This window comes from Salvelinus fontinalis, chromosome 21, assembly GCF_029448725.1.
Source record: "Salvelinus fontinalis isolate EN_2023a chromosome 21, ASM2944872v1, whole genome shotgun sequence".
Taxonomy (NCBI): domain Eukaryota; kingdom Metazoa; phylum Chordata; class Actinopteri; order Salmoniformes; family Salmonidae; genus Salvelinus; species Salvelinus fontinalis.
In genome coordinates this window covers 45,752,896-45,771,655 of record NC_074685.1, presented here as the reverse complement: position 1 = coordinate 45,771,655, position 18,760 = coordinate 45,752,896, and the positions used below count along the sequence as shown (strand labels likewise).

The 18,760-nt window shown below is 45.8% G+C and overlaps 1 protein-coding gene across 3 annotated transcripts in view; it reads right to left on the bottom strand.

Moving 5' to 3' along the window:
• The window catches only part of map3k1 (mitogen-activated protein kinase kinase kinase 1, E3 ubiquitin protein ligase), a 59,261-nt gene that overhangs the window by 12,197 nt on the left and 28,304 nt on the right, over positions 1 to 18,760 (bottom strand). For 2 of the 3 annotated variants that reach the window (XM_055875469.1, XM_055875472.1), the window contains exons 2-11: positions 15,806 to 15,956; positions 14,929 to 15,147; positions 14,518 to 14,718; positions 12,528 to 12,644; positions 11,930 to 12,081; positions 9,695 to 9,819; positions 5,810 to 5,891; positions 3,028 to 3,196; positions 2,569 to 2,823; positions 200 to 321 (exon numbers count right to left, since the gene is read on the bottom strand). In XM_055875469.1, the coding sequence (XP_055731444.1) occupies positions 200 to 321; positions 2,569 to 2,823; positions 3,028 to 3,196; positions 5,810 to 5,891; positions 9,695 to 9,819; positions 11,930 to 12,081; positions 12,528 to 12,644; positions 14,518 to 14,718; positions 14,929 to 15,147; positions 15,806 to 15,956 (1,593 nt within the window). The remainder of the gene's footprint in view (positions 1 to 199; positions 322 to 2,568; positions 2,824 to 3,027; positions 3,197 to 5,809; positions 5,892 to 9,694; positions 9,820 to 11,929; positions 12,082 to 12,527; positions 12,645 to 14,517; positions 14,719 to 14,928; positions 15,148 to 15,805; positions 15,957 to 18,760) is intronic. The other variant, XM_055875471.1, reaches the window with a different exon arrangement.

Sequence of the window (18,760 nt, the reverse complement as noted above, 5' to 3'; positions counted from 1 at the left end):
ATCAGGTAGAACAGAAAACCAGCATCACTCCGGACCTCCAGGCTCAGATGTGAATATCCCTGATAGAACTCACCACTGATCATACTGGGAGAAACCTAACAAGTCCTGTTGTGTATTCTCCACCTGAGGGCACTAGCTACAAGCAGTTGTAGTCAGGCTCCCATATCTATCCCACTGTGTAGTTTCAGACTGACTTTACCTGTTGGCGTCGGCACATTTGACCAGGACGGTCTCCACCACGGGCCGGAGCAGCTGCTGCAGGCGCGAGCGTTCAGACACCGAGTGGCAGGGCGTGTACACCAGCATGGCCCGCAAGGTTTTCTACAACAAGGGGGTGAGAGACCAGGGTTCACATTACCACTTCAAACATAGTCAGTACTACAAACACTTTATCCCTAGTCCTGTGTGTGGAACATGTGTAAAGACAAGAACAGTGAATGTGACAACAATATTGTCCAGTCTAAAGTACAATAACCTACTATCAACTATGAGTTTTAAATACTTTATATAAAGCTATATAAAGCTTTTTTGACCTACATGACTAAACCAAACAAGGCAAATGCTGAGATGGCAAGTTGCTAATTTAAAAATGATTTCGCAACACAAGACCTCTTGGAGCCCAAATGTAATACTAATAAGGCGGTTGGGGAAATTATGCTTTTGACCCAGTCGAGTTACTGTCTATTCCTGTGAGAATATGTCCACCTGGGCCTGACCAACAGGCCATTAGAGACCCTCTGTGGCCTCGGCTGGAGGTGGAGGACACTTGGTGGTGCTCCCCCCAGGAGAGGGGTAGAGGTGCTGGGTTACAGGCGGTGCAGCCTGACCCTTACTCCCAGAGAGAGAGAAGAGGTGTGAGGAGTGGTGACTGATAGAGCGTTGCATTGGAATGCTGCCCAGAGACCGATAGAGAGAGAAAAAGAGGGACTCAGAGACTCTTTCTCCCCCTCCCTCCCTCCCTCCCTCCACCAGGCAGACAAGGCTACTCCTTCCTCCAACCACCTCATCCCACTCACTCACAAATCACTCAAACACAGCACTACATACACGCACGCACGCACTCCCTCCCTCTCCCTCCATTACTACATTCTCCACAGCCTACTCTACTCTCAGGAGAGACGGATCATATCAATAAACAAGCATTTTGGTAAAACAAACAAAACTTCCAAAGGGGAAGCCACGTCACATGATATGACAAGGCAAGAAAATAGGACCCCAATCATCAAAGTTATTGAAATGGTGGCTCTGGCATTTTCACTCGTTACAAGGTCCCAGGTAGTGCGCACGTAGCTAACGACTTTGCCCCGTGATCTGAGCACACTTTCTCAAACAAAGTAGAGGCTTTTCAAAACAGTGATTAAAGTCGATTTTTGTCCCACTCTTCCAACTCTGGTGGTGCCCATGGTATTTTTAGTCCACTCCCCGCCATCACCAACATCCCCTGCTTTGTCTTAATAGAAGAATACAACAGACGCCAAAAGTCTGTCTGCTGCTAAACACGCTGGAAAGCCCCCAGAGAAGACAGAACTCTTTTTGTTTTCCATAACCGCAGCTCTGCTGAAGCAAAGTGCCGCGGGGGGAAATGTCAAGCTCCCCAGAGGGTCTGCATATTTTTTAAAACAGCCACCAATAAATATTGTTCTCTAAAAGAGATGAAGTAGAAGAAATTAGGCTAGGAGGAGTGAAAAAAAGAGAGATGCTCAGTCTGTCCCTGGAGAATCCCTGCTGGTTTGACTTTAGGACTAGTCAGGCTAGCTTGTTGTTGAAGTGGACTTTAGGACTAGTCAGGCTAGCTTGTTGTTGAAGTGGACTTTAGGACTAGTCAGGCTAGCTTGTTGTTGAAGTGGACTTTAGGACTAGTCAGGCTAGCTTGTTGTTGAAGTGGACTTTAGGACTAGTCAGGCTAGCTTGTTGTTGAAGTGGACTTTAGGACTAGTCAGGCTAGCTTGTTGTTGAAGTGGACTTTAGGACTAGTCAAGCTAGCTTGTTGTTTAAGTGGACTTTAGGACTAGTCCAAGCTAGCTTGTTGTTGAAGTGGACTTTAGGACAATTCAAGAGCTGTGGTGGAAGGGAGACAGGCCAAGGGGTGAAAGCGGAGATCGGGTAGCGCTAATTAATCAATTCCTGAGTACCGATAACAATACATTTCATGTCTTCAGCACTGGGTTCATGGCAATGAGTGGAAGTTACTTGACCGTCTATGCATTGCGATCACTGTGTACATACAGTCCAGTGTATAATTTGTCTTTGAAGTGATGGTGATTCCTGGAAGATAAACGTTTTGGAAGCGCCGTGATAAGAGGTTGTTTATGGACGGGGCTTCAGACTTTATGGGGCCAAAATGCTTTCCTTGACAGCTGGAGTATGGTACAGTCATATTTAAGAAAATAAGATACTAAAACACTCACAATGCTCTTTTTTACTAGCACCAACTTCGCTGATAATTAAATAGTTATCAGCCATGACTGATATGTGGTTGTCCCACCTAGCTATCTTAAGATGAATGCAGGAACTGTTAAGTGGCTCTGGATAAGACCATCTGCTAAATGACTAAATGTTGAGTCTCACCAGTGCAGCCACGTAGACCTTGTAGACAGGGTCAGCACACACCATGGAGAGGACGCTACAGCACGACTCCACCACCACGTCACCCGACACCTCAGAGCAGCCCGCCCCGGCCCCTAGCCCCGCCCCCGGCCAGGAGCGTTCACCATTGACCAGGAGGAGCGCGCCGGTGACGTCATGCGACAGCCGCCGCAGGGCCATCTCCCTGATGTTCCAGTTCCTGGAGAACAGACAGCCCACCACCTCCATGCCAAACACCTTGGGACAGAGACATTAAATGAGTCTGAAAGGAATATGGCACTGATTGGATAGAGACAAGTACACGTGAACCCCTCTTTGTAGGCAAAGGGAAATGAATAGTCCTAAAAAATGCAGAAGCTCAAAAGGTTATTGAAGAATTTGAAAGTATAAGACAGGGTCCCCACATTATAGACCCCGCGTCCATCTTCCCACCCCGCTCACCTTTATCCAGGGCTCGGCCAGCTCTTTGTAGGTCTGGGGGATCTGCTGGACCCCGTATTGTGGCAGGGTGAAGTCCCCCTCCTGGGACGATGACCCCCCTCTGGAACCCCCTTCGCTGTGGGACGATGACGCCGCCGCATTCTCCATGGAGACAGATGAGGGGTCATGGCTGCCGAGAAAGACGCCAAAGTCAGTGAGCTTTTAGTGATTTTTGGGGGACTCAAAATGGTGGTGGTAGGTAACTAGACTAAGTTTGAATTGTAGTTCTGAGCATTTGATATTACAATAAAGAATGGTCACAAATATGCGGATTCAGGCTTGGTCCGAATTCAGGAATATACTTTCAGAATATAATGAAATGGGGGGAGAAGTTGTCAATAGGGGGAGGTGGGGGGGAATCATATTCTGAAGACGCCAGGAATCAACCCAGCGAAACCGGAAAATTTGAAACTCTTTCCTTCCTGTTGTATTGGCACAAGAGTCATGTGACATGGCGGGTCATCATAATTGCAAACAAACAACAAAAAAACATAGAAAAACAACTGGGTACAATTTCAGGGCGGAGGGGGTAACGGATACTTTGACAGTATTCATGCCTTAAGGGGGGAAAAAACAACAGCTATCATTTCATTCCCAAGCAGACGCACAAAACAAGGGCTGGTGCCTGGCTGTCTGGCTCACATAACCGCACTGTGGAGGGGATCGAGCTCACGACAAACCTACGTACACACAAACACAGGTGCGCACACCAACATACGTGTGCATACTCACACACACACACACACACACACACACACACACACACACACACACACACACACACACATACACACACACACACACACGCGCGGCACTTCAAGTTCAAAGAAGTTCTTGAGGCTAGTGTATTTAGCATGGGCTCATTCAGGGGTATGTAACATTATACAGCACTAGAGCATTCAGATAAACATTGTGAAGACACATAATGTCTATAGTTTTTAGTTCTATAATGTTTTACAGTGGCTGGTTGTAAGGGTTGAGAGTTAAGGGAATGGTGATGTGTGGGGGGGGTAAGTCTCGAATGATGACGTGTGGGGGGGGGTAAGTCTCGAATGGTGACGGCGTGGGGGGGGGGGGTAAGTCTCGAATGGTGACGGCGTGGGGGGGGGGGGGGGGGTAAGTCTCGAATGGTGACGGCGTGGGGGGGGGGTAAGTCTCGAATGGTGACGGCGTGGGGGGGGGGGGGGGTAAGTCTCGAATGGTGACGGCGTGGGGGGGGGGGGGGGGGGGGTAAGTCTCGAATGGTGACGTGTGGGGGGCGGGTAAGTCTCGAATGGTTGTGTGGGGGGGGGGATAAGTCTCGAATGGTGACGTGTGGGGGGGGGGGGGGGTAAGTCTCGAATGGTGACGTGTGGGGGGGGGGGGGTAAGTATCGAATGGTGACGTGTGGGGGGGGGGGGGTAAGTCTCGAATGGTGACGTGTGGGGGGGGTAAGTCTCGAATGGTGATGTGTGGGGGGTGAGTCTCGAATGGTGATGTGTGTATATGTGTGTGGGAGGTGGTGGGGCTGTTGACACTGATATTCCCTGAACTCACAACCTGGGCTCAGTTATTGGCTTCTATTAAGCTTTAAGTGGAATGGCTCTGGCACACTGCATTAGCGTAGCCCTGTTTGACCTAGAATGATATAGCCTAGCGCACCACTAACATGCTAATGTGATGGCTCTGGCACACTGCATTAGCGTAGCCCTGTTTGACCTAGAATGATATAGCCTAGCGCACCACTAACGTGCTACTGGGAGACTAGTCAGGATCGAGGCAAAGATGAACGGAGCAAAGTACAGAGAGATCCTTGATGAAAACCTGCTCCAGAGTGCTCAGGACCTCAGACTGGGGCAAAGGTTCACCTTCCAACAGGACAATGACCCTAAGCACACAGCCAAGACAACGCAGAAGTGGCTTCGGGACAAGTCTTTAAGTGGCCCAGCCAGAGCCTGGAATTGAATCCGATCTCTGGAAAAACCTGAAAATAGCTGAGCAGCAACGCTCTCCATCCAACCTGACAGAGCTTGAGAGGATCTGCAGAGGAGAAACTCTAAATACAGGTGTGCCAAGCTTGTAGCGTCATACCCAAGAAGACTCGAGGCTGTAATCGCTGCCAAAGGTGCTTCAGCAAAGTACTGAGTAAAGGGTCTGAATACTTATGTAAATGTAACAACCTGTACCAACAAACCTGTTTTTGTTTTGTCATTATGGGGTATTGTGGGTAGATTGAGGGGAAAATACGATTTAATACATTTTAGAATAAGGCAGTAACGTAAGAAAATGTGGAAAAAGGGGAAAGGGCCTGAATACTTTCCGAATACACTGTAGCGTAGCTCACCGCTAACACTCAAGGTTCTTTCCTGTCTCTGGGCTACTGTGTCACTGACATAGCCTGCAATGAATCAATCACAGATTCATTGTGCAGTTCCACACGATATGCGCTAATCTAAATCCCTAACACTTTATGAGTTTATAAACAGCTTATAAACCATTCAATAGTTAGCTAACTATTAGTTAACCATAACTTGCATTCAGCTTGCATGAGATTCAAAGCTCCACAGCTGTTCTGTCATCTCAGACGAGGCAGGTGTTTCCTTTCCTCCCAGACACAAATATAGTGAAGCCGCTTCCCCCGTCTTTCACACAACAATACCAGATACCAGCTGGTGCGCTGTCAAATCATTCTCCCTCCCCCCATCCCAGGAGTCTTTCCAGGAGTGGCTAGTTCCTAGCCCACACAAACACACGTTAAAATTACCTGTAAAAATCATGGGACTTCCACTTGGCTCTACAGAGGGGGCAGATGAGCGTCTCGTGGTTCCGCCGGCATTCCTCAGCCCCTGCGAGACAGACAGACCAACAGAATTAGCTCTCCCCCCAGTTTAGAAAAATGTGTCAAGGAAGTCAATGCGCCAATAAAATGGAGCAACAATTAGACTGGAGTGTAGAGAGAGAGGAGGAGGCTAGGGCCTCGGCACGAACGTGACAGACTATCGAGAGGGCTGTATAGGGCTGTGTGTGTAATGAGATGGGAGTAAGTGGAGTGGCGTGTGGTGGTGCTTGCTGGACTATAAAACCTTCATGGATGACTGCATGGAGTCACTAAATATCAGACGAGTCCATGTCTGAGGCCGGGCCACAGAGACCCAGGTCTCAGTCAGTCGGTCGATGTTAGGGGAGGTCGCTAACGGCTCGGAGCCTATTACAATTTCCCCCTTCACTCTATTTGCACATGTATATCCATTATGGCGCTACCACTATACACCAACTACTACTACCACTATACACCAACTACTACTATACACCAACTACCACTACCACTGTACACCAACTACCACTATACACCAACTACTACTACCACTATACACCAACTACTACTACCACTATACACCAACTACTACTACCACTATACACCAACTACTACTACCACTATACACCAACTACTACTACCACTATACACCAACTACTACTACCACTGTACACCAACTACTACTACCACCACTATACACCAACTACTACTACCACCACTATACACCAACTACTACTACCACCACTGTACACCAACTACTACTACCACTGTACACCAACTACTACTACCACTGTACACCAACTACTACTACCACTGTACACCAACTACTACTACCACTGTACACCAACTACTACTACCACTATACACCAACTACTACTACCACTATACACCAACTACTACTACCACTATACACCAACTACTACTACCACTATACACCAACTACTTCAACTGGTGAAGAAAAGCACTGAGTGAAAACAAGACTTTCAGAGCTTCTACTCTATTTTAGTGTCATTTCACCGTATCAGCTTCTCTCAAAATACATGTTTAATCACTCCACACCTCGTCAAACAGAGGCTGACTCTGTGAAGGGGGAAATTATAATAGGCTCCGAGCCGTTAGCGACCTCCCCTAACATCGACCGACTGACTGAGACCTGGGTCTCTGTGGCCCGGCCTCAGACATGGACTCGTCTGACATTTAGTGACTCCATGCAGTCATCCATGAAGGTTTTATAGAGAAGCTGATACGGTGAAATGACACTAAAATAGACAGAGTAGAAGCTCTGAAAGTCTTGTTTTCACTCAGTGCTTTTCTTCACCAGTTGAAGTAGTTGGTGTGCAGAGGTGGTAGTAGTAGTAGTTGGTGTGCAGAGGTGGTAGTAGTAGTAGTTGGTGTGCAGAGGTGGTAGTAGTAGTAGTTGGTGTGCAGAGGTGGTAGTAGTAGTAGTTGGTGTACAGAGGTGGTAGTAGTAGTAGTTGGTGTACAGAGGTGGTAGTAGTAGTAGTTGGTGTACAGAGGTGGTAGTAGTAGTAGTTGGTGTACAGAGGTGGTAGTAGTAGTAGTTGGTGTACAGAGGTGGTAGTAGTAGTAGTTGGTGTACAGAGGTGGTAGTAGTAGTAGTTGGTGTACAGAGGTGGTGGTAGTAGTAGTAGTTGGTGTACAGAGGTGGTGGTAGTAGTAGTAGTTGGTGTACAGAGGTGGTGGTAGTAGTAGTAGTTGGTGTACAGAGGTGGTGGTAGTAGTAGTAGTTGGTGTACAGAGGTGGTGGTAGTAGTAGTAGTTGGTGTACAGTGGTGGTGGTAGTAGTAGTAGTTGGTGTACAGTGGTGGTGGTAGTAGTAGTTGGTGTACAGTGGTGGTGGTAGTAGTAGTTGGTGTACAGTGGTGGTGGTAGTAGTAGTTGGTGTACAGTGGTGGTGGTAGTAGTAGTTGGTGTACAGTGGTGGTGGTAGTAGTAGTTGGTGTACAGTGGTGGTGGTAGTAGTAGTTGGTGTACAGTGGTGGTGGTAGTAGTAGTTGGTGTACAGTGGTGGTGGTAGTAGTAGTTGGTGTACAGTGGTGGTAGTAGTAGTAGTTGGTGTACAGTGGTGGTAGTAGTAGTTGGTGTACAGTGGTGGTAGTAGTAGTTGGTGTACAGTGGTGGTAGTAGTAGTTGGTGTACAGTGGTGGTAGTAGTAGTTGGTGTACAGTGGTGGTAGTAGTAGTTGGTGTACAGTGGTGGTAGTAGTAGTTGGTGTACAGTGGTGGTAGTAGTAGTTGGTGTACAGTGGTGGTAGTAGTAGTTGGTGTACAGTGGTGGTAGTAGTAGTTGGTGTACAGTGGTGGTAGTAGTAGTTGGTGTACAGTGGTGGTAGTAGTAGTTGGTGTACAGTGGTGGTAGTAGTAGTTGGTGTACAGTGGTGGTAGTAGTAGTTGGTGTACAGTGGTGGTAGTAGTTGGTGTACAGTGGTGGTAGTAGTTGGTGTACAGTGGTGGTAGTAGTAGTTGGTGTACAGTGGTGGTAGTAGTAGTTGGTGTACAGTGGTGGTAGTAGTAGTTGGTGTACAGTGGTGGTAGTAGTAGTTGGTGTACAGTGGTGGTAGTAGTAGTTGGTGTACAGTGGTGGTAGTAGTAGTTGGTGTACAGTGGTAGTAGTAGTTGGTGTACAGTGGTAGTAGTAGTTGGTGTACAGTGGTAGTAGTAGTTGGTGTACAGTGGTAGTAGTAGTTGGTGTACAGTGGTAGTAGTAGTTGGTGTACAGTGGTAGTAGTAGTTGGTGTACAGTGGTAGTAGTAGTTGGTGTACAGTGGTAGTAGTAGTTGGTGTACAGTGGTAGTAGTAGTTGGTGTACAGAGGTAGTAGTAGTTGGTGTACAGAGGTAGTAGTAGTTGGTGTACAGAGGTAGTAGTAGTTGGTGTACAGAGGTAGTAGTAGTTGGTGTATAGTGGTAGTAGTAGTTGGTGTATAGTGGTAGTAGTAGTTGGTGTACAGTGGTAGTAGTAGTTGGTGTACAGTGGTAGTAGTAGTTGGTGTACAGTGGTAGTACAGTGGTAGTAGTAGTTGGTGTACAGAGGTAGTAGTAGTTGGTGTACAGAGGTAGTAGTAGTTGGTGTACAGAGGTAGTAGTAGTTGGTGTACATAGGTAGTAGTAGTTGGTGTACAGTGGTAGTAGTAGTTGGTGTACAGAGGTAGTAGTAGTTGGTGTACAGAGGTAGTAGTAGTTGGTGTATAGTGGTAGCGCCATAATGGATATACATGTGCATAGTGTTCCTAAAAGCAACTACAACAGAATATCATATGCCCCTCAAATAGAAAAATCTGGACCTTGATGCCAGTTTAACTGCTTTAAAAAAAAAAGTATTCTCCCCTCTAAATCAGGGACTAAATCAGGGACTGATTTAGACCTGGGACACCAGGTGAGTGTAATTAATTATCTGGAGGAACGGAAAACCAGCAGTACTCAGGACCTTGTAGAGTCAGATTTCAATACCCCTGCCTTATGAACTAACCCTAAGTGTTACTGGGGTAAAACTATTTTGACAATGTCAGAGCTCACCTTGGCTTAGATGACAGGGACCATATTACACTGTACACGCGTCAAAAGTTTAAATGAGTTGAACTTCTGATAGCGTACTGTTGTACTCACAGATAGACATGCAGTCTTCTGATAGCGTACTGTTGTACTCACAGATAGACATGCAGTCTTCTGATAGCGTACTGTTGTACTCACAGATAGACATGCAGTCTTCTGATAGCGTACTGTTGTACTCACAGATAGACATGCAGTCTTCTGATAGCGTACTGTTGTACTCACAGATAGACATGCAGTCTTCTGATAGCGTACTGTTGTACTCACAGATAGACATGCAGTGGTGGTGCAGCTTGTTCCTGCAGCCTTCCTCACACACAGTCAGACTCTCCTCATCCAGCATGTCCAACAGACAGATAGGACACATCTGCTCCTCTTCATCCTTCAGACTACTGACAGAGAGAGACAGAGGGGGTGAGAGAGAGAGAGGGGGACAGAGAGAGAGAGACAGAGAGGGGGAAGAGAAAAACAAAGGACATAAACATATACATACACAGTTGAAATCGGAAGTTTACATACACTTAGGTTGAAGTCATTAACTTTTTTTTTCAACAACAACCACAAATGTCTTGTTGACAAACTATAGTTTTGGTAATTCGGTTAGGACATCTACTTTGTGCTTGACATAAGTAATTTTTCCAACAATTGTTTAGACAGAATATTTCACTGTATCACAGTTCCAGTGGGTCAGAAGTTTACATACACTAAGTTGACTGTGACTTTAAACAGCTTGGAAAATTCCAGAAAATTATGTCATCAATCAATCAATCAATTTTATTTTATATAGCCCTTCGTACATCAGCTAATATCTCGAAGTGCTGTACAGAAACCCAGCCTAAAACCCCAAACAGCTAGTAATGCAGGTGTAGAAGCACGTCATGGAAGCACGCCATGTCATGGCTTTAGAAGCTTCTGATAGGCTAATTGACTTCATTTGAGTCAATTGGAGTTGTACCTGTGGATGTATTTCAAGGCCTACCTTCAAACTCAGCACCTCTTTGCTTGACATCATGGGAAAATCAAAAGAAATCAGCCAAGACCTCAGAAAAAAATGGTAGATATGCACAAGTCTGGTTCATCCTTGGGAGCAATTTCCAAACGCCTGAAGGTACCACATTCAACTGTACAAACAATAGTACCCAAGTATAAACACCATGGGACCACGCAGCCATCATACCGCTCAGGAAGGAGAAGCGTTCTGTCTCCTAGAGATGAACGTACTCGTGCAAAAAGTGCAAATCAATCCCAGAACAACAGCAAAGGACCTTGTGAAGATGCTGGGGGAAACAGGTCCAAAAGTATCTACATCCACAGTAAACCGAGACCTATATCGACATAACCTGAAAGGCCGCTCGGCAAGGAAGAAGCCACTGCTCCAAAACCGCTATAAAAAAGCCAGACTACGGTTTGCAACTGCACATGGGGACAAAGATCGTACTTTTTTGAGAAATGTCCTCTGGTCTGATGAAACAAAAATAAAACTGTTAGGCCATAATGACTATCGTTATGTTTGGAGGAAAAAGGGGTAGGCTTGCAAGCCGAAGAACACCATCCCAACCGTGAAGCACGGGGGTGGCAGCATCATGTTGTGGGGGTGCTTTGCTGCGGGAGGGACTGGTGCACTTCACAAAATAGATGAAATCATGAGGAGGGAGAATTATGTGGATATATTGAAGCAACATCAAGACATCAGTCAGGAAGTTAAAGCTTGGTCGCAAATGGGTCTTCCAACTGGACAATGACCCCAAGCATACTTCCAAAGTTGTGGCAAAATGGCTTAAGGACAACAAAGTCAAGGTACTGGAGTGGCCATCACAAAGCCCTGACCTCAATCCTATAGAAAATTTGTGGGCAGAACTGAAAAAGTGTGTACGAGCAAGGAGGCCTACAAACCTGACTCAGTTACACCAGCTCTGTCAGGAGGAATGGGCCAAAATTCACCCAACTTATTGTGGGAAGCTTGTGGAAGGCTACCCGAAACATTTGACCCAAGTTAAACAATTTAAAGGCAATGCTACAAAATACAAATTCAGCGTATGTAAACTTCTGACCCACTGGGAATATGATGAAATATATAAAAGCTGAAATAAATCATTCTCTCTACTATTATTCTGACATTTCACATTCTTAAAATAAAGTGATGCGCTAAAACAGGAAATTTTTACGATGATTAAATGTCAGGAACTGTGAAAAACTGAGTTTAAATGTATTTGGCTAAAGTGTATGTAAACTTCCGACTTCAACTGTACACACACACACACACACACACACACACACACACACACACATATATATATATATAACAGCCAGGGCAGAAAGGGAAAGAGACATTTGTGTTAAACCAAGCTGGACCAATGTGTTAAACCAATGCTTGACCCTCGTTCACATCAAAATCAAAAATTTGACAACACTTTTGTTTATACAACTTGGTGGTATTCAAGGGACTTCTGGCATAATATGTTTTACAATACAACATCTGTACTCTGTGTGTGTGTACACTACCTGCTGTCGTTGCTCGAGGCGCCAGAGTTGCTGGACGGACAGGACGTGTGGGGGTTGGACATGCGCGACACAAACTTCTGAATGGTGTTGCGCGACGGCGCCTTGATGCGCGAGCTGCGGCGATTGTGGTACTTCTGGAACAAGCTCTCCACCTGGAGACAATGCCACAGTTAGCCGTCGTAGGGAGACATTTGCCCTAGACGCTGATCTTGGGTCAGATTGGCATTTTCTCTACTAGTGGTTTAAGTATCTACATATTCAAGTGCATATCTTAACGTGCATTCAAGACGGTGCAAGTCATTGAAAGTTATCCTAAACATAGACATATTCTAGCTTTGAAGTTTCTTTGGAAATTGGTCATTACAAAATGGGTTTAGCTAATCATGTATGCCCTTGTCCAACTATTGTTTCGACCTGAAGCATACTGTGCTGGTACGGATATCCCCATTTTCACATTGTCCTGTCCAGCACGTTTTCAGCAACTATGTTGGATCCTTAAACAGGCCAGCACGGTACAGCTCAGTTCTCAGCTCAATAGGGAGAAAGGAAATTACACAGATTGGTTACAGGGCATGTCGGTTGGTTGCTGAAAGGTTACCTCAAAGTTTTTGAGGGTTTTCCTCCAGAGCAGGGGGTCTGAGGGCTCCAGCTGGAAGACACGGAGCATGACGAAGAGGACGTGGATACAGAACGCCCCTCGGCCACAGCTACACGTCTACAGTGAATGGAGAGGATAGCAGACCGAGGGGTTACTCACATGTGTGTGTATATACATACCAACACCGCACTCACAAACACACGCACAGGCACACACAGATGGCCATAAATGGTCCCTCAGACAGATACAGACCTGCTGATCCATCTGTCCCAATGGTTCCCTAATTCCCCCACGTTGGACAACGCTCTGGTCAAAAGTAGTGCCATTTGGGAAGCAAGCCTTTAGTAAGAGGAAGCTCTACATCGCACCATCGCTACAGTAGCAAATGGCTGGGTAATCACTACATTAGCGATGGAGCGTTTACCCAGCCATTTGCTACTGGAGCGATGGAGCGATTACCCAGCCATTTATTAACGATAAATCGCTCCAGTAGTAAACGGCTGGGTAATCGCTCCATCGCTAATGGCTGGGTAATCACTCCAGTAGCAAATGGCTGGGTAATCACTCCATCGCTACAGTAGTAAATGGCTGGGTAATCGCTCCAGTAGTAAATGGCTGGGTAATCACGCCATCGCTCCAGTAGCAAATGGCTGGGTAATCACGCCATCGCTCCAGTAGCAAATGGCTGGGTAATCACTCCATCGCTCCAGTAGCAAATGGCTGGGTAATCACGCCATCGCTCCAGTAGCAAATGGCTGGGTAATCACGCCATCGCTCCAGTAGCAAATGGCTGGGTAATCACCCCATCGCTACAGTAGTAAATGTCTGGGTAATCACTCCATCGCTCCAGCAGCAAATGTCTGGGTAATCACTCCATCGCTCCAGTAGCAAATGGCTGGGTAATCACTCCATCGCTCCAGTAGCAAATGGCTGGGTAATCACTCCATCGCCCAGCAGCAAATGGCTGGATAATCGCTACAGTAGTAAATGGCTGGGTAAACAAAAAGAGCCTGGCAATGTACAAGTGAAGTAACTTATTAAACTAACTGTCCAGTGTTTCCAGATTTCTATGAAATATGACCTATAATTACTTACAATACGAGTGAAATGGTTCTCCTTCCCCCCAAAAATAGTAATTAAGTTCAGTATGTTAAAAAGCAACAGAATAGTGTGGGCACATATTGGTCATAAAAAATATTAATGCGAGTAGAGCGCTGATTGGTCAGCTCATCCTCCTTTAGACCGTGGATTGGTCAGCTCATCCTCTTCAGGAGTATGACATCATACTCTGAGAAAATAGAAAGCGTTCTTGTTGAGATACAAGTTTGAGGTGTGGTTTTTGAACAGTTTCTTTCTTAGTACAACTACATATGGGGATATTATTTTTGATGATATATAGTATTATATCATTTTGACAATATTGCCATATTTTTTTGGCGCTAGTCTCTTCAGGACTGTAGGGGGAGAAAATCGAATCGCAATAAAATCACAGTATCAAATTGCAACATATCGGCACCTAAGTATCATGACAATATTATCGTGAGGTCCCTGGCATTTCCCAGCCCTATTATTACTTCAATGTATGTTTTGGCCACAAATACGAGTATAGGACGAGTCAACAACATTATTTGGGTATAAGTTAACAGAATACAAACTTTTAAAAGTGAGATTTTCAAATGGACAGTTACTCTAACCCCATTGCTGTAAACGCAATTTGGTAAAAGCTGGAGCTGTTGTTGCAGCCAAGCCTCAATCTAGCCTGCCAGTTGGAATCTCACAAACTTGCATCAGTTTAATCAATTCCCAATCGACCCCAAGTCTAGACACTTGTATATGTTTGAAATGTCTGTATCGACATAATAGCTGATAACACCCATCTAATCCTTTTAATATCTACACAAGTACAGAGGGTAGAGGGAGTCGATTTGAAAATTAGTCTTGATTCTGTTTAAATCTTCATTGGTCTGAGTGGACTTCCAGCACTTCCTACCTGTGGGCCAATGAACACCCTGTATTTGTTGTCGGGGCTGTCTCCTCCAATCAGAAAGGAGTTGGGGCCTATCTGCTGCAGTAGGTAGAGGCGAGCCCTCATGACCTTGTTGACACGGCGACTGGTTTCCTCAGGACTGTAGGGGGAGAAGCCGTCTGGGGAGGGCGCCCGGCGAGGGGGCGTCACCCTGCCACTCTGAAACTGCACAACAACATCAGATTAAGACAGCCTCAGAACAATAGTTACATGGGTATATTATATTGTCACTAAATAGTCACTTAGGACTTTATATTGCTATGATACTTTTTACAGTTCTTTAAACCCCAAGTGAAGAGGCTTGATATCTAATCAATGTTATATTATCATCAAAATGTTTTTATGTCTGTGCTACGTCTGTATGTGGGTAATCACCAGCACGGGTGAGGCCCTCTTCCTGCGCACCCCGGGGGACTCAGGCTTCCCACCGGCCCTGCCAGAGGAAGAGGAGGAGGAAGAGGGGGGTCCGGGGGAGGGGCTGCGGCGCCCTCTGCTCTGCTGGGGGGAGGAGCTGGTGGGTGCGTCGGCTCCGGCCTCTGCTGCTTTACAGCCCGCCTCGCTCCCGTCCGGTCGCAGGGGGACGGGCTTCACCACCTGAGGGAGAGAAGGACAGGGGGTTAATATGTGGTTGGGGTAGGCGAAATGAGGCCTAAATGACAGTAGAGTCCCTTTACAGTTCAGGCAGACATTTGTTATGTAGAACAAACATGTTTCTCTGACATGTAGAACAAGGAATAATGTCAGCTCTATCCATGGCATTTCTATCTCCGACGTTGGTCAACTGAACACGGGTCTGTAGATCTGGTGGAAGCATTGACATTTCCACGCAGCCAATCGGAAGGCATGATGTAGCTATATTACCATAATACATATATCCGTCCAATCCTCTCAGAAGACTGTCAAGACTAGAGGTCAGGGGGCTAGAGGTCAGCATCTGTGTCTGCTGTGAAAGACTAGGTGCAACGCCCAGGGTTGGGCATGTCCAATTCTGATAGATTTGAGTCATGAAAACAAACTTTATTTCAAAGCATTAACAGTATCAAATCAGTCTTTAGAGTAGTGAATATTTAAGAGTTGCTTGGATCTATAAATGTTAAGCGTTGCACAGTAAGCTAAGTACACACACACACGTGTGGTGTTCTCTCTGTGTGTGTGTGTGTGTGTATATAGACCTACATGTTTATACAGTATTATAGCCGTGTGTGCATGCGTTTGTTTCTGTGTCCATGTGTGTCAGGCTGCAGTAGCTCACCACCGGGCCCCTCCTGCTACGTCTCTCCAGCCACTCGTGCTTCCAGGTGGGCATGCAGGTGGCCTTGAGCTTCTCCCGGATCATCCGCTCCTCGGGCCGGTCCTCCATCTTCTGCAGACCCCGCAGGGTATCCTTACTCTCCATGTCGCGACTACAGAGAAACCGCAGAGGGGGCGGAGTTAGACAATGGCAACTGCTTGGCATCTGACCACAAGGCACTACAGAGGGTAGTGCTTACGGCTCAGTACATCACTAGGGCTAAGCTACCTGACATCCAGGAACTCTATACCAGGTGGTTTCTGAGGAAGCTGTCGCATATCAACAGGCTGATTAAAGAGCATGATCATTACACAGGTGCACCTTGTGCTGGGGACAATAAAAGGCCACTTTAAAATGTGCAACACATTGCCACAGATGTCTCAAGTTGAGGGAGCGTGCAATTGGCATGCAGGAATGTCCACCAAAGCTGTTGCCAGAGAATTTAATGTTAATTTCTCTACCATAAGCTGCCTCCAACATGGTTTTAGAGAATTTGGCACTAAGTCCAACCGGCCTCGACTGCTGACCATGTGTAACCATGCCAGCCCAGGACCTCCACATTCGGCTTCTTCACCTGCGGGATTGTCTGAGGGGGGGGGGGGGGGGGGGGGGGGGGGGGCTGAGGAGTATGTGTCTGTGGTAAGCCCTTGTGGGTAAAATTCTGATTGGCTGGGCCTGGCTCCGCAGTGGGTGGGCATGCCTGCACCCCTGCCTACTCATGAGAAATACATAGATTAGGGCCTAATTTATTTATTTAAATTGATCATTATATGAACTTTAAGTTAAATCCTAGAAATTGTTGAATTTATATTTGTGTTCAGTATATGTACAAATCTACCCTCAAGTACCCCTGCACAGACTCGGAACTGGTAACCCGTGTACAGGGCCTGAAAAACTTTTTTGGTTCACCATGATTGTTGCCATAATTACACCAAAAACATATTTTTTTTAACAGATGAGCATGCTTTGTAATGTTTCTCAAACAAATGTAATACTAGTAAAAAGTGGTATATTGCTAAATGTTTACATTTGAACCAAAATATTACAGAGACAAAATGTTCAGCTACCTCCTTTAAGGGCGGGAGGTTACCGTGCCAACGAGGGCGCTAGCTGCTCTAGTTGTTAGTGACACAGAATCTGACTAGTAGCCGGTGCCTTCACTAGCAGTTGAAGCAAAAATCAAACATTGAAAAACAACCTAGCTTGTGAACAAGACAATGTAAATAGTCAAGACACAGAAGGGCAAAGTCTCACTTTAGTAGACTTGCTGTGCGTCGCGGGATGGATAGATATATATAAGTCCTAGTTCTTTGTGTGATTAGCTACAAGCTATGAAACAAAACGACAGAAACACTTTGAAAACAGCTCATACTTGGCTGGTGGCGTGTGTTCATTTTAGACTCTGCCATATAGCCAAGTTACTCATTGTGTATTTATTCCTCATTTTATTATTTTTCTATTATTTCTCTGCATTGTTCGGAAGGGCCCATAAGTAAGCATTTCACTGTTTGTCTACAACTGTAGATGTGATTGCCAATACCCAGCAAACTAGAAACATTCCCAGAACATTATCCAAGATTCCCATGATGTTCTAGTTAGGGTTCTCTCTTACAATAGGTTGATAAAGGTTTTATTAACAACGTTCTCTGAATGTTTATGTTCTAACATTCACTAAAATGTTGTGCACAACATTATAAAAACCACCACAGAACATTCCCCAAAAGTTCTCATTGTTATTACATTACCTGGAAACCCAATGTACCAGTAATGTTTTCCCAGCAAACCAAAATTGGCTCTGTGAAAGTTCCCAGAACATTATTTAGGTCACAGCAAATGTTCTCATAACACACATTCCTGGTGATGATTAAAGAATGTTTGTACAAAACATTTGCCTAATGTTGCAAAAATGTTCCTATAAAACATTTAAAAAAAGGTTCCCAGGATGTTTCATTAGGTTGTGGGACCAGTCTGGTGAGAACATTTTGGGGACATGACAAAAGATACACTACCGGTCAAACGTTTTAGAACACCTACTCAGTCAAGGGATTTTCTTAATTTTTTCTACATTGTAGAATAATAGTGAAGACATCAAAACCATGAAATAACACATATGGAATCATGTAGTAACCAAAAAAGTTTTAAACAAATCCAAATGTATTTTATATTTGAGATTCTTCAAAATAGCCACCCTTGCCTTGACAGCTTTGCACACGCTTGGCATTCTCTCAACCAGCTTCATGAGGTAGTCACCTGGAATGCATTTCAATTAACAGGTGTGCCTTCTTAAAAGTTAATTTGTGGAATTTCTTTCCTTCTTAATGCGTTTGAGCCAATTAGTTGTGTTGTGACAAGGTAGGGGTGGTATACAGAAGATGGCCCTATTTGGTAAAAGACCAAGTCCATATTTTGGCCTCCCGGGTGGCGCAGTGGTCTAGGGCACTGCATCGCAGCGCTAACTGCGCCACCAGAGTCTCTGGGTTCGCGCCCAGGCTCTGTCGCAGCCGGCCGCGACCGGGAGGTCCGTGGGGCGACGCACAATTGGCATAGCGTCGTCCGGGGTAGGGAGGGTTTGGCCGGTAGGGATATCCTTGTCTCATCGCGCTCCAGCGACTCCTGTGGCGGGCCGGGCGCAGTGCGCGCCAACCAAGGGGGGCCAGGTACACGATGTTTCCTCCGACACATTGGTGCGGCTGGCTTCCGGGTTGGAGGCGCGCTGTGTTAAGAAGCAGTACGGCTGGTTGGGTTGTGCTTCGGAGGACGCATGGCTTTCAACCTTCGTCTCTCCCGTGCCCGTACGGGAGTTGTAGCGATGAGACAAGGTAGTAATTACTAGCGATTGGATACCACGAAAATTGGGGAGAAAATGGGATAAAAAAAATAAAAAAAAGTCCATATTATGGCAAGAACAGTTCAAAC